Source organism: Solanum pennellii, chromosome 1 (genome assembly GCF_001406875.1).
Source record: "Solanum pennellii chromosome 1, SPENNV200".
Classification (NCBI taxonomy): domain Eukaryota; kingdom Viridiplantae; phylum Streptophyta; class Magnoliopsida; order Solanales; family Solanaceae; genus Solanum; species Solanum pennellii.
In genome coordinates, this window is record NC_028637.1 from 87,507,677 (window position 1) to 87,521,978 (window position 14,302).

Sequence of the window (14,302 nt, forward strand, 5' to 3'; positions counted from 1 at the left end):
AATAGGAACAACTTGTTGTTGCCAGTCTTCGAAGCATAAAGTGTCTCGAGCTTGTCCCACAAACTTTGGCATGTGTCTCATTCACAATATGATTTCTAACATTATATTCAAACCATTGTCTAATATAGCCACAAACCTGCAGATGCTCAAATTCCCATTCTTCATCATTCAAAGACTGAGGCTTATTAGAAGCAAACACAGGTAAATGCATCTTCTTGACAAATAGAAGTTCTTTCATCTTGCCTTTCAAATATGATAGTTACTACCATTTAAACACACCATTTTGCTTATATTTGCCTCCATCATTCAAAACGACAATCAACAATAACCAATGCTCTGATACCACTTTGTTGGGGAAGTCAAGGCACTAACAAAGAATGCCTGACAGGATAACAGCGGAAGAGGATTCCTCTAACAATTCCTCTAACTAGTAAACTGTGAAAAGGATTCATCTAAAAAGGTATGACCCTTTTCTACCCATGATGGATACATTTTTTCATGGAGACTTGAGTTAATCTGAAATTTCGCATCCCTACATCGATGCTCAATACTACTTCCAAAATATACTGCCTCTTATATTTTTAAACATAATGATTCTATGGTTTGAGATTAGTGCTCAAAACTTAGCTTTAAAAGTTCTCTCCGAAATCATAGTTTCCCTATTTGCTTCATTTTATAAAGCTAATACTTCTGTCTGAAAACTAGCCCTAAGGCTTTTTACTTGTTTAAATGTGAAAACATATGTAACTCTTAGGGATTACTTAGTCCCCTTATAACTTTTGAGATTGAACTCAACTATTTACTCTTGCTTAACTTGCAAGTTGAGTCTTAAAACAAAGTTAAAATGGTTTGTTAAAGACTCTTGAAAACTTTAAGAACTCACTTTGACTTGCTTCTTATCTTTTAGACATAACTTTTAACTTCTTTGACTTTGATCTTAACTTTCCTTGAATTGGATTATGGATTCAAGGATCATGACCTCATATTTATGGATGATTTCATGATTTTCAACTTGGAGGATTCATGCGGAACTATGAGCATGAACTACTCAACTCGAGAACTCAAAGGTACCGCTCATCTCAAGATTGTTCGACACATAAGGTTCATGCGAAATTATGGGCATGAAAAATTCAACTTAAGGACTACATAACTACATGGAATTCATGTATAAGACTCCTCTCATTATCTTGTTTACTTCCTCAAAACTTAGTTCGATGAATGATGGATCTCAAAGAATTCACAATTGAACTTGAAGACTTTCTTTCTTGAACTCTATTCTAAACTCTCTCTTGAAGAGTTATGGTTCGTGATATGAATGATCTACGTGACATTGTAGACACATGAATACATTATCCTCACTCTCATTCTCACTTACTTGAGTCTTGAAACAAGTTACTAGAATTTGTAGAAGACTCCTCAAGGATCAAAAGGACTCTCTAAAAAGGTCCGAAAGAACTCTCAAAACTTAATCTTAACTGTACATTGAATTTGAATTATTATTTCAAGGTTATGATTCATGTTATGAATGATTTCCAAGTGTTTAGAAGTAGTTTAAAGTGTTTAGAATCAAAAGGGGTGAAGATACACTTTAAATGAGCTCAAGCGAAACAATCGGGGGCAAACTGGAGGAAGTAGGTTACCCTGGGGCTATGGGTGGCACGGTGAGCCAGCCCCTGTAGGACAAAGAAGGGTTAGGGCGCTCTGGCAAGCGCGCCGCGCCAGGGCCCAACCCAGAAAATTCTGCCAAACACTTTTGTTTGTTTTCTCTCCCTAAATCGCCTAAATTCGAACAGTTTCTTCCCCAATCACTTGGATTTGATTACTTAATTTAATAACAATCTAATATACCGAAAACAACACTCAACTTACTCAATTTCATCTCAAGAATTCATCAAAAACCCAACACAATAAGATTTAGAATGAATCTCATGAACACCTATCAAGAACTCATCAAGAAATCTAATCTTTAAACATTAAACATGAGATTTTGCTGAAAAATTACATGATTGGCGTGTGGGTGAACTAAACCAATACTATGGAATCTTACATATTTCTTAGGGATTAGACCCATGTGAAAATCCGCAACTAAACTCAAGAACGTCGATGAACGTCTTCATCTTTTCTCCTTTTTTCTCTTCTTTTCTCTTGCTGCCTCTTCTTGAACTATCAACTAAAACGCTAGGTGTATATTTTGATTTTAAAACTGCACCTAAAACGATTAGAACCCTAAAATAATACTAAATGAATTAAATCTGATTGGGTAAGGAAAGGACCAAAATATCCCTCATATTTTTGCTAACTTTCCTTAACTGGAAAGTCTAACTTCAAAAGGTCATATCTCACACATCCGAACTCGAAACTTAGCAAACTTGGCGTCTTTGGAAACATAATTAAAATATCTTTCCTATGGTATCTTATAAAACACCTAAATCATCCTGTGCTAGGAGTTATAATCGTTTAAAGTTGACCAAAACTCATACTTAACTGTACTCTCCAAATTTCAGATTTTTGTTAATTCCAATTTAGTTCTTTTTGGAACTCTTGGTGCTAAGTCTAGTGTAATGACCTTAACACTTTTTAAGAAATTTTAATTCCTTGGTAAAATCTCACTCACTATGATAAATGGTTTGAGTTGTTCGAAAAATTTCTGAGTGTTACAAATATTTTATAAAAAAATTAATAATTGAAAAAGTGTTGAGCAAAGTGAATTGTAAATTTTTCTTCCATTTCTTCTTAGATTTTCAAAAATTACAACAACATAGTAAAATGAAAGGTTACCAAATTATCAACTTCATCAAACATACAGTTCTATTAGTGTTTTAAAAGACTCTGTTGGACTCGCCTCGGGGCTCTAGCAAAACACCTAGAGACTCAAGTTTGGGGCTTAATTTTGCAAGACATGCACCCTAAGCGTCCAACTGTACGCCCTGAGAACGCCCAACGCTCGGGGCTTGCCTTACAGATCTTACACAAATTATGTGTTACAAACTTTAGCTAACATTGTTGATCCTCATAATTCTTGAATAAATGAAGGATACTTAATAACTTTTTAATTTATAAAGATAAAAAGATCGAGAGTAACTCAAATAACAAGTTGTGGTATCACATATTTACTATTTGGAAACATTGTGAAGGTGATGATATAGTACATAACATTTCTTTTAAAAATACATAGCAAAATTTTACTTTTCCACTTATCATTGGTATTCATGGTTTTATCATATGTCTCAAAATTCTCATATTTTATTTAGCTATTTGAAAGTAATTTTATTTTTATTCATGATGGAGTGATGTTTTATTATAATAGTAGTAAGTTTTATTGATTATTTTCTTTTAGAGAGGGGGGTAAACTATATAGTAGGATAAAAATACTTTTAGAAATAAAGATTTTTTCATTATAAAAATAAAGTTATTAGATTGTTTATACGTGTATAATCATGTCAGAAGTTTAATTTTCTATGAGCTTTCTTAATTATGTTGGTAATTATCTCAAACTATTGATTTTTTTAAAAATAAATTTGTTTTCCATATGGCTTACGCCCCGGTCTCGAGGCTTACACCTCGCCCTAGACTAAGTAAAACGCTCTGCCTCACGCCCTAGCCTTTTAAAACACTGGTTCTAACTCTTATGTTTATTTCAAATTTGTCAACTTATTATTTGTAGAACTATGTTAACAATTCATATAATGATTGCCCGAGTAAAATAATATTTTCAACGTTGAATATTATTTTATGTGAAGTTTATTTAGATTTTAGGCTTCTAATTAAGATTTTGCTTTAGGCATCCGATTACCTTGAGTCGCCTCTGAGGATTTCCTTTCATTTTAAAACAATGAAAATTCTGAACCTCTTCTTCTTCTGCACAATTAAATATTCATGTACTTTGTTCATGTTGAGTGGCTCACTCACATCATTGCTTATGTTACAAATTCTGTGTCTTTTTACAATAATTAATTTATGTTTATGTTATTAAGAATAAATGACAAGATGTAATAATTTTAATTATAATTTACATTATTAATGTTTGTTAATATGTAATCTTGTATGTAAGATAATATAATGATTTAATTTGAATGACTGATAGGTTTTAAGTATTATTTTATATATTCCGTGATATTAAATTTCGGCGCGTCGCGCGGGTAATTTAAATAGTATATATATAAAAGAAAACCCTAGCTCTGCCTATGTAACGCTACCATAAACCAGGATTCCCTTTTAATTTATTTATTTTCAAAACTAGTCTTCTCTTTCATGAAAAGTTGTGACTTTTATGAAAAGTTGGACTTCAATGAAGAGTTGCGACATTTATGAAAAGTTGTCACTTTTAAGTAAGATTGTGACCTGCTCTTAGGCACAATGACGTAGCTAGGAATCTTATGAAGAGTGTCCAAATATTACATAAGTAATTATTATTTTCTTGATGAATGGATGCATATAGCTAAAATTAAACTACATAATACTAATATTAGTTTTCTTTACGAATAAATGTTCCAAAATTTTAAAATCAAGCTACATAATATTGAGCTTTAATATTTGTGTTTAATTTATTATAAAGTGACCGAACAAAGCAAAAAAAAGGTGGAGATTAAGCTTATAATGAAACCATTTTTAAGTTTCAAGCTTTCACTAATCAAATGAGGTGTTCTTTTGTTCTCTTTTAACAATTTTATAGAAAGAGTATAGAATTTGTTTATTAACTTTAAATTGAATAATTACAGTTTATTTCAAATTTTAATGAAAAGAAATAAAAAGTAAAATTCGTTGAAAATTCAACTATCTACTAAACCTAGATTTCTAATTAAGAATGTAATTCATCAATTAGCTTAGACAACTGAAGAAATAAGTTAACGAATAATAAAATAAGAGTCTGTTTGGATGGGATTAAAAGCTGGTCAAACTGACTTAAAAGTCAGTTTTTGACTTATTAAAGTGTTTGGCAAATATCAAAGTAACTTATTTTAATACAAAAATAATTTATTTTAAGCATAATTAATAGTAGTAAAAAATCGTCATAATTTCTGAAAACGGTTACTCTTATTTTATTTGTAGAATTGAGTATCAAATATAAGTTTATCATAAGTCCCTTGGGAACGATAACTCGTTTCTTTAAGAATCTATATTACTTAAGTCAGCACGTCCACTTGCGTGTATATTGGGGAGCAACATGATCTTTCTGAAGGGTTACAACTTTTCCAAAAAGTTGTGACCTTTCAGATAAGGCATAACAAATATTTGTTCACACTACCCTTTGTTGTCTATAAATAGAGAAATATTTCTCTCATTCTAAAACAACGAAAATTTTGAACTTCTTAGTCTTCTTTTTTTCCTTCTTCTTGTTCATAATTAAATATTCGTGTACTTTGCTTCTGTTGAGCGACTCACACAAAACATTGTTGAATCAGGTAATTAGAATAACTTTAACAGTTATCTCTCTATATTCTCCTTTGGCACATTTACAAAATAAAATACTTATGATTCTGTATTCTAGAGAGTAATATAATTCTTCTGTTCTTACATGTTATTACGGGATGTTGAAACATCAACTTAATTAGCTTTTGACCACCAAGTTCTTTAACTTTATTGTTCTCCATGAGCTTAAATTGGTATTAACTTTGCTTTTTACCAACTAGAATTAACATTATTTCCATAAACTAACTAATCATGACATTGTTAAGATATTAAGTAGTTACTAGCCATTCAAATTATGAGAAGTTAATTTTAAAATCATCGAAATCATAATATATGATGTGAAGTGTATAAATAAATAGACATGAAGCAATGTTAATGCAGTTACAAGAACATCTTAAGGGTGATGAAAACTCCTAATATTAGCTGCATTCTTCATGTGAATCTGCATCAAAGTACCTGAAACCAGAAGGAAAGGAATAAGTACAAGATAAAAAAGATCTTTCTTGTCTAAAGACGCGGTATTTGTAATGTTTTTATTCGGTATAAACAGCACATTTGGAACACAGTAGTGTTAGTGAAACTTATAGCAGTAATTATTTGGTTAAGTGCTGAAGAAAGGGCATTCCGGTATACTAACCAACTGAACCACAAGGGTCTATTGTATGCAATCTTGCATAGGAGGTTGTCAAGGCGAAGGGAGCACTGGAGGTGAAGGTGGTTGGAATTAGAATCAAAGTCGCAGGAAAAAGTTTGAAGGTAAGTGCCACAATTGGAAGAAGAAGGGACATATGGCCAAAGATTGTCAGTGCAAAATTCCAAGAATGGCAAGCTGTCATAACAGAAGAACGAAATGAAAAAGAACCACAGACTGAAGCATATCAGAATCTGAAGTGGTTTAAAGCTATGGAGGAGGAAATCAAACGTGGAAGTTCGTGACAAATCCAAAGGATGTCAAACCTATTTCTACTAAATTGGTCTACAAGATACAGCATCACACAGATGGATCAATTGAAGGATACAAGTCTTGTAGCTCGGGGTCTTCAGCAATATGCATATGGACTAGACTACGATGAAACATTTAGTCCAGTGGAAAGACTCCTACTAGCACTTGCAGCTAGTATGGATTGGAACCTGTGAAAAATGAATTTGAAAAAATGCATTTCTGCATGGAGAGTTGGATATAATGAGATTTACATGTGTCAACCGACAGGTTTTCAGGGTCAGCTTGGCATCATTAAAAGGAAAGAAGCAGGTGTTGAGGGAGACTGTTACAAGACCAACCCCAGCTTCTTGTTTATAATTTAATGCTTGAGTATAGAGTCCTTAGTTGTTAGTTTAATTTTTCCCTGTTGCTTAGTCAATTCTTAGTAACCAAGTATGATGACTGTATAAAAGGCCATCATTTACCTTGAATGTATGTAATCCCAAGTTAATTCATTAGCATCTGAAAAACTTCACAGATTGTTGTGTCTTGGGTAATGAAGTATCCAATTCAATTGTATTGTGACAACCAGTTGGCGATAAACTTGGCGGAGAATCCAGTGTTTCACGCTAGGACTAAGAATGTAGAGGTACATTACCTTATTCTTAGTGAAAAAGTTTTTGAAGAAGAAATGCAAATGGCAATGGTGCAGGTAAAACAGAAAATCAAGTTGCCGATATATTAACAATACACTAGACCAGCAGTTAGCTTGGAAACTTCTGTCGTCAGCTTGGCGTCATTAAAAGGAAAGAAGCAAGAGTTGAGGGAGAGTGTCAAAAAACCAACTCCAGCTCCTTGTGTTTTATTTACTGTTTGACATTAGAGTCTTGAGTTGTTTGTTTAATTTTTCCCTGTTGCTTAGTCAATTACTTAGTCACTTACTTGTTCTTCAGAATATTATTCTTAGTGCCCAGTGGAAGTTAATCCTATTCTTATGCTTAGGTTTACTGTGTTAGTAACCTAAAAGCCCATCATTTACCTTGAATGTAACTCCCCAAGTTAATACATTAGCATATGATAAGCTTCACATATTATTGGTATTCAACAAATACATTATTTAGAATCTTTCAGAAAAATGCTTACTGATGGTATGGTAGTGTACCTGTAATGATGGATGGCTTCAAAAATTCCTCAAACAAATGTCCTTCGCAACCCAAAAAAATGCTCCAACTGATCTGATAAGAAAGAGATAAAGTATTTGAACCATTTTTCAAAGACAGGCAGTAAACAAAATACACTAAACAAGTCTGACTGCTTCATATACCAGCAAACCAGAAGAAAACACATATATACTAACCTAACTGCTTGGTTTTGGAGGACAAGAATTAAGGCATGTTGTAGGCGGCACTACACGTGGTGCATGAGAGAGCTTTTCAAAAATATGACGGAGGCCTTCATGCTCAACCATGGATTCTAGTATGTTATCTTCTGACACAGAATCCATCTTGGCTTCATTATTCTTAGACAGAAGAACATCTGAATGGTACTTTTTTCTCGTCTGCTGTTCAATCTTGTCAACCTCCCATTTTGATGTTACTGGACAGTAAACATGCACAAATTTGGTCTGCCCATTCCTGTAAGCTCGACTGATGGCTTGCTGTTCTACTGAGGGATTCCAGAGAACATCAAGCAAAACCACTCTTGAGGCCCCTATCAGACTTATTCCTTCTGAACAGGCTTTTATGGATGCAAGCAGCACTTTTACATCACTCTTAGGGTCATTAACAGAATTTATAGATATCTGCCGCTGCTTCACGTCAAGCTTCCCATCCATATAGAGAATCTCCCGACCTAAAGTCCAGTCAAAGAGAGAATTGAGTTGCTCCTTGATCAGGTTTAGAGGATCAAGTAGTTGGCTAAATATAATAACCCTCTCCTTCCGCCCACCACAAAGTCTGATGAGCTCAACAACAAATTTCATTTTTACTCCGGTATCTGGATCCAACCGACAGCCTCTCTCTTTTAGCTGACTTTCTAAGTCAGAGAACTCCTTCCTATTGGCCACTAATGAAGGATGAACAGAGATAAGAGACACCAGATTTTGTTCATAAAAGGAGCTTGGATTCTCAGGAATCCTTCTAAGCAACTCCTTCTGCAAATCTGTGGGTTTCAAGTGAATTACAGTGTCCCTTATACCCGGTAGGCTTACCTTCTTTACATTTTCACTACACTTATGGACAAGTGGTGAAATAATGTCTCTAAGCTCTTCCAATGCTCGGGCATTCTTGTCGATGGAACTGCTAAGAGAAGCCCATTTCTGCTCCAAATCTGCAGCAAACTTTGGACTGACTACACAGAGAGTGTTGTATAACTCCTTGATGTTATTCTGGAAAGGAGTCCCAGACAAAACTATGCGCTTCTCAGTTTCAACCTTTTTCAAAGCTTTCCAGACAAGGCTTTGCTCATTCCGAGCAGTGTGCCCTTCTTCAAGTACCAGAAGACCAGGATATTTAAGAAGGATTTCTCTAATCGGTTTGGCGTAACTGTCTCCATCATCTGCAGTAAGAATCCTGAACAAGTCATAGCTTATCCCCAAAACACTCTTCCCTTTAACCCAGGATCCCAGCTTCACCATTCGTATAAGGTGTGGATTTCTTTTTCCCGCATGGGATAAAGAGCGAAAGACTCTCACTGTAGCTTCATCTTCCTGTAAAGAGAAATCTTTGCTGTTCAAGTTGTGGAAGGGAATGTCAACCTCCCATTTCTGGAACTCAGCTTCCCAGTTGAGCAGCAAACTGGAAGGAGCTATGATTACAGGTCGAGACTTTGGAAACAGCTTCAAATATGACTGAAGAAATACTATGGTGAGACGGGTTTTCCCGGTGCCAGGTGGATGTGAGATTATGCATCCTCCTTTGCTATCAGATAGGGGCTGTCTCAGCCTCTCGAGATTTGTATCTCCAGCGACGTTTTTCCACATAAACTCAAATCCACCACGTTGATGAGGATACATAGTTGATTTGGCTCTTTGGGGAACTAAATCCCACACAGTTCCTTCTTCATTAATCAGAGAATCTTCGACTGCAGAAGAATCAGAGAATCTGAAGCCACCAACATCCAAGAGTAATGGCGACTGTCCTAAATGTTTTCTTTCATATCTCCCTCGAGTTCTCTGAGCCTGCAGATGACAGAAATGCAAGAATTTAAGGGTCAAGCAAAAATAAATTGGAGAGCCAGGTGAAAGTGCAGCAAACAATGTGGAATTTCAGCATACAATGTGATTCCCAAAAATAGTTCAGGAAAGGAGGCTTCTCATGCGGAATGTTCACAGAGGGCATAACCAGCGTTTGGCTATGGTTTCAATACAAATGTGAATGATCAGCGCAAAAATGCAGGCAGCATGGAGCAAGTTCAAACCAAACTAAGTCATGATTAGGTAATTCCTTTCACACTAGAGCAGTATAATCACATAGTGCAGCTGCTGACACAACACACTCCTCAGATCAACTGATCCTACCTTTTAACACATCTGCAAATGTGACAGGTATGATAGAACCTATGGCTATGATAGTCTCTCACAATCCTGATTTGATGCGGACAAAAGGGCAACTAACCATATGGCTTCATACTTGAATTTGCTAAATAAATCCTCAATTAATAAAATGCACAATCCTAAGAAAGTGCAACTGCCTAATTGAGCTGACGTGCAGGTTACACACACTGGATCAAGTACTATATCCAATGTGTTGTATATACCATAGTTTAAGTTCAATTTAAATTCAGTTTCAAAACTAATAAGAGAGTTGCAATGTTTTGTTTCCTTCTTTCCTGATTTATTTGTTTTTCAGGATCTCTTCACTGGGAAGGTGAAGGAGATCGGTAAAGAGACAATGGGCTATTCTGGCTACTGAGTCAAACTGCAGGAAAACCTATTGGCTTAGCTGCTCAAACATCAGTGCTTAGTAAAGTGTTTACTACTGATATCACTACTATTAGAAGTAAAATAACAGACTGTGTAATATGCCCTTTTGCTAAACAGTGTAGATTACCTTTTCAATCTAGTAGCATAAAAGTAGCTGCTGTTTTGAATTGATTTATGTAGAACTTGAAATTATGTTCCTAATTTAAAATAAAAAGTGTTTCACGGGACAAAACTCGTATACTTACAAAAGAAGGGAAGATGTACTTGATCTCCAAATGCACATAGGAACAAACTTTACAGATGAGCCCGATCTGTTCATCTAGAACAAGTTGGTGGTTCCCCATCTGACAGTCATTTAAATTTCCACTCTGCATCGCCGATACGGATGGATTTGTAAAGCCAATATCTGACTCTAAGATACACATCTGCATTTCAGCAAAAAGATCTTCAACTTCCCTTTCCCATTCTTCTTTCTCAGGGGGAGGAGGTTCCTCGTCTTCAAACCGAAATACTAAAGGAAGTGTTTCCTTGACAGGAACCTGTTCCTTCTTTTCAAAAGGAGTAAGTATATCATGACCATCAACATTTATGATAGAATCAACGACAAACTTCATAAATTCAGAATCTTCAAGCATCTTCTTTCCAGTCCTCCTGTCCTTTCGAACAACATCCTTTTGAACAACATTCTTCACCGAGTCATCAACCTGGCAATCCTCTTCAGATTTAGACTCCTCGCCATCAGACCCCGAGTCATCAAACTCCTCCTCATCAGTAAGAAGAATTGGGCTGCTACTTTCATTTCCATTATTCAACTTCTTTTTGGACTTAGAAAGTGAACGTGCACGTAAAAGATATGCTCGGCCTTTCTTCTGCTTTTCACTATCAACAACAAACTCAGATACTAACACCCCGTTCGACTCTTTTTTACCTTCTTCATTCTTTTCATCTTCTGATTCCGTATCATCAGAATCACTTATTACATCATCACATTGGCTAGAACTTGATGATTCAATCAACCCGTAATTCTTATCTTCAGGGTCATCATTATCCTCATCACTTGAAGCTTCAGAATCCGACTCAGACTCAGAAGATGAGGTGCTATCAGTATACACTTCCACCGACTTCACCGGTGTCCTACCACACATGCTTGAGGTAGATGAAACAACCTCCTCATCTTTTGCATTCAACATATTACTCTCTTCCTCCTCTTCAATGATAACAACATCATCATCATCCGAATCATCATCCGTATCATCATCAGAATCATCCTCTGAATCATCTTCATCAAGTATTTCCTCCACGTAAGGCCGTTTCATGATAGACTCACAAGTTCCTGGACTGAACTTGCTCCTCCTCCCATTATCCACTTTTTTTTTCCCTTTTCTTAACTTTCTTGCATCTTCTGACCATTTTCCCATTCTTCTCTTATCACCTTCAGAAACCACCATTTTTCTTTTCCTCCCACAACTCACACCCTCTTTTCCAATATTCACAGAACAAGTCGAAGAAGACGGAGTAAGATTACCATTTTGACATGACCTGTTCCTTTTCTCAATAAAATCAACACAATATTTCAAAAACTGTTGTCTAGTTCTCCTCTGTTTTGGACCAGAATCATCCCCTGAATCCATCTTTCACCACCTCAGTTCACCAACTTTCTTGATCAAAATGCACAAAAAAAAAAAGAACAGTCAGATGCATATTAAACACATTCTTCACAAGAAACACTAATCTGAATAAAGAGATAAAAAGACAGAGATTTGAATTCTTGAAACTGTAAGAAAACAGAGTAACAGGGTCAGGGGGGGACAGATGCCTTTGAAACTTTTTAATGTTTAGCACTAATATAGAATGAGATGGAGAAAAAAAAAAGAGAAAGCTGACTGAGAACACCCTTTTATGGAAGATTAGTACTACAGAGAGTGTTTTTTTGGTTTTGCTGAGGAAGAGAAACCAGAAGAGAAAGAGAGGGAAAAAATGTATACCAACTCTTCCTCGGTCCCGATTTATATGATATAGTTTGATTACATACGAAAATTTACGTCTAAATTATGATATTTGACTATAAATGTATCTTATTAAAAGAATCGATATTCCTGTCGTTTCAATTTATATAAGTTAGTTCGACTAGATACGAACATTTATGTCTAAATTATGATATTTGACTATAAATCTATCTTATTATAAAAGTCGATATTTCTGTCGTTTCAATTTGTATAAGTTAGTTCGACTAGATATGAAAATTTATGTCTAAATTATGATATTTGACTATAAATCTATCTTATTAAAAAAGTTAATATTTTTGTCGTTTCATTTTATATAAGTTAGTTCGATTAGATACAAAATTTAAAAATAAAATATTTCTGAAATCTATGATTTATATTACATTATGTTTGTGCGATTATAAATTATAGAATTGTGTTTGTTCTAATTTAAATTAAGAAAAAAAAGTGAATTGTATAAATTTTGAACAGTAATAAATATTCAAATGAGAGAGTTAAATACTGAAACAAACTTTTATTTAAGGTAAGTATAGGAGAAAGAGGAAAGGGGTTGGCTTTGTTTTTTTGTAGTTATAATGGAACATGTATTTTTTTACAGCTGTAAATTTTAAAAAAATAATTATGGAAGATGTGAATTTATTAATCTAATTAGTAATTTAAGTATAATTATATTTGATAAGTTATAGGGTAGCTAAATCATTTTTGGTAGGTTATAATAAAATATTTTGGGTAACATAACAATGAAACTTTTTTAAAGAATAAAAAATAAAACTCAACTCAAAACTTTTGAGAATTTGTTAGGGTAGTTGAATTGATATAACGGATGATATTTCATAAGAGATGTTAAAGGTTTGACTCGCAATTAAAACTAAAATATTCAACTCTCAAAATTTGAAATAGGTGATATATAATATTTGTTATTTCACAAAATTAATGTATAAATTATTATATTCTTCATATTATACCCTTGATAAAGTAGTTAATTAGTGTAAAGATATATATTTTGACCAACCTAGAAAAACTAATAAGTAAATAATATTTATTTCAATACTTCTATTAATTACTCTCTCCGTTCACTATTCTATAAAATCTTATTTTGAAAGAAAAATCTTAATAAAAAAATTTAAAATAAAAGATGGAGAAAAAATCAAAAATAGTCTTGAAAGTCAAAGCTTTAAGAAATTTTTTAAAATTTTTAGATGAATTGGTGAATAAATTTAGCTCCAAAAATAAACTCAAAAATTAAAATAACCATCCAAATGCATTTTAATTTTTGAAATCTAATATATTCATCATTTATTAAAAAATTGACTTAAGAAAATATTAATTAAGGGTAGAAAGATAAAGTTATTTAATTTATTAATGCAAGTATAATCTGAAATTTTGGGGAAAAAAAAGTAGTGGGAGTATCACAAATAGTCTAACATTTTGATTAACATTTTAAGATGCATTTCTTCATCATATTAATATGGAAAAAAATTATAATTTGTAGTACTTTTCATATACTTTTAGAATATTTAATTTTTTTGTTTAACATACCAAATTAATATGAACTAATTTAACTTTGAAAATTAGTCAAATTAACTTTTGAAAAGCGTAACATGACATATAATACCGAACGTTTCGAGTAATATTCTTTGTTTTATGTCTGATTTAGGAAATCTTGGCTCAGTGAATTTTGTAGGCACGTTAATATTTTTCTACTTATATAAGATTTTCCTTTTCTTTTAAACTTTATTGTTTTTTTCATATAAAGTGAAAAAAGTTTGTGTATTGATATCACTTTCAGATAGTTTAAAAAAAAAAAATAACTTCATAGGCTAAATTGGATAAATATTCTGTTCATTTTTTATTTTATAACAGATCAGAATCCACTTTTAGCTTTAAACAAAAGAAGAAGATGTGAAGTGTGAACCCTTGAATTTCCTAAAAAAATAAATTGTTTTATTCATTTTCTTGTTAACCATCATTTATAAAAGCAAATTTTTTTTGGCAACAAATTTTTCATATTTTTTGGATTATTGTTATGTGTTGCTTTATAGTATA

General features: G+C 33.4%; 1 protein-coding gene and 1 pseudogene across 1 annotated transcript; both read right to left on the reverse strand.

Annotated features, from left to right (window-relative positions):
* Nucleotides 1-452, reverse strand: part of LOC107024564 — an 18,557-nt pseudogene extending 18,105 nt beyond the window's left edge.
* A 5,264-nt stretch (nucleotides 453-5,716) lies between these two features.
* LOC107029094 (SNF2 domain-containing protein CLASSY 4-like) lies at nucleotides 5,717-12,158 on the reverse strand. Its single transcript, XM_015230414.2, has 4 exons — nucleotides 10,499-12,158; nucleotides 7,689-9,509; nucleotides 7,494-7,566; nucleotides 5,717-5,865 (listed from the first exon to the last, which is right to left on the reverse strand). The coding sequence occupies exons 1-2, from the start codon at nucleotides 11,882-11,884 to the stop codon at nucleotides 7,689-7,691; spliced, it is 3,207 nt and encodes a 1,068-aa protein (XP_015085900.1). The 5' UTR covers nucleotides 11,885-12,158; the 3' UTR covers nucleotides 5,717-5,865; nucleotides 7,494-7,566.
* Nucleotides 12,159-14,302: the final 2,144 nt, after the last annotated feature.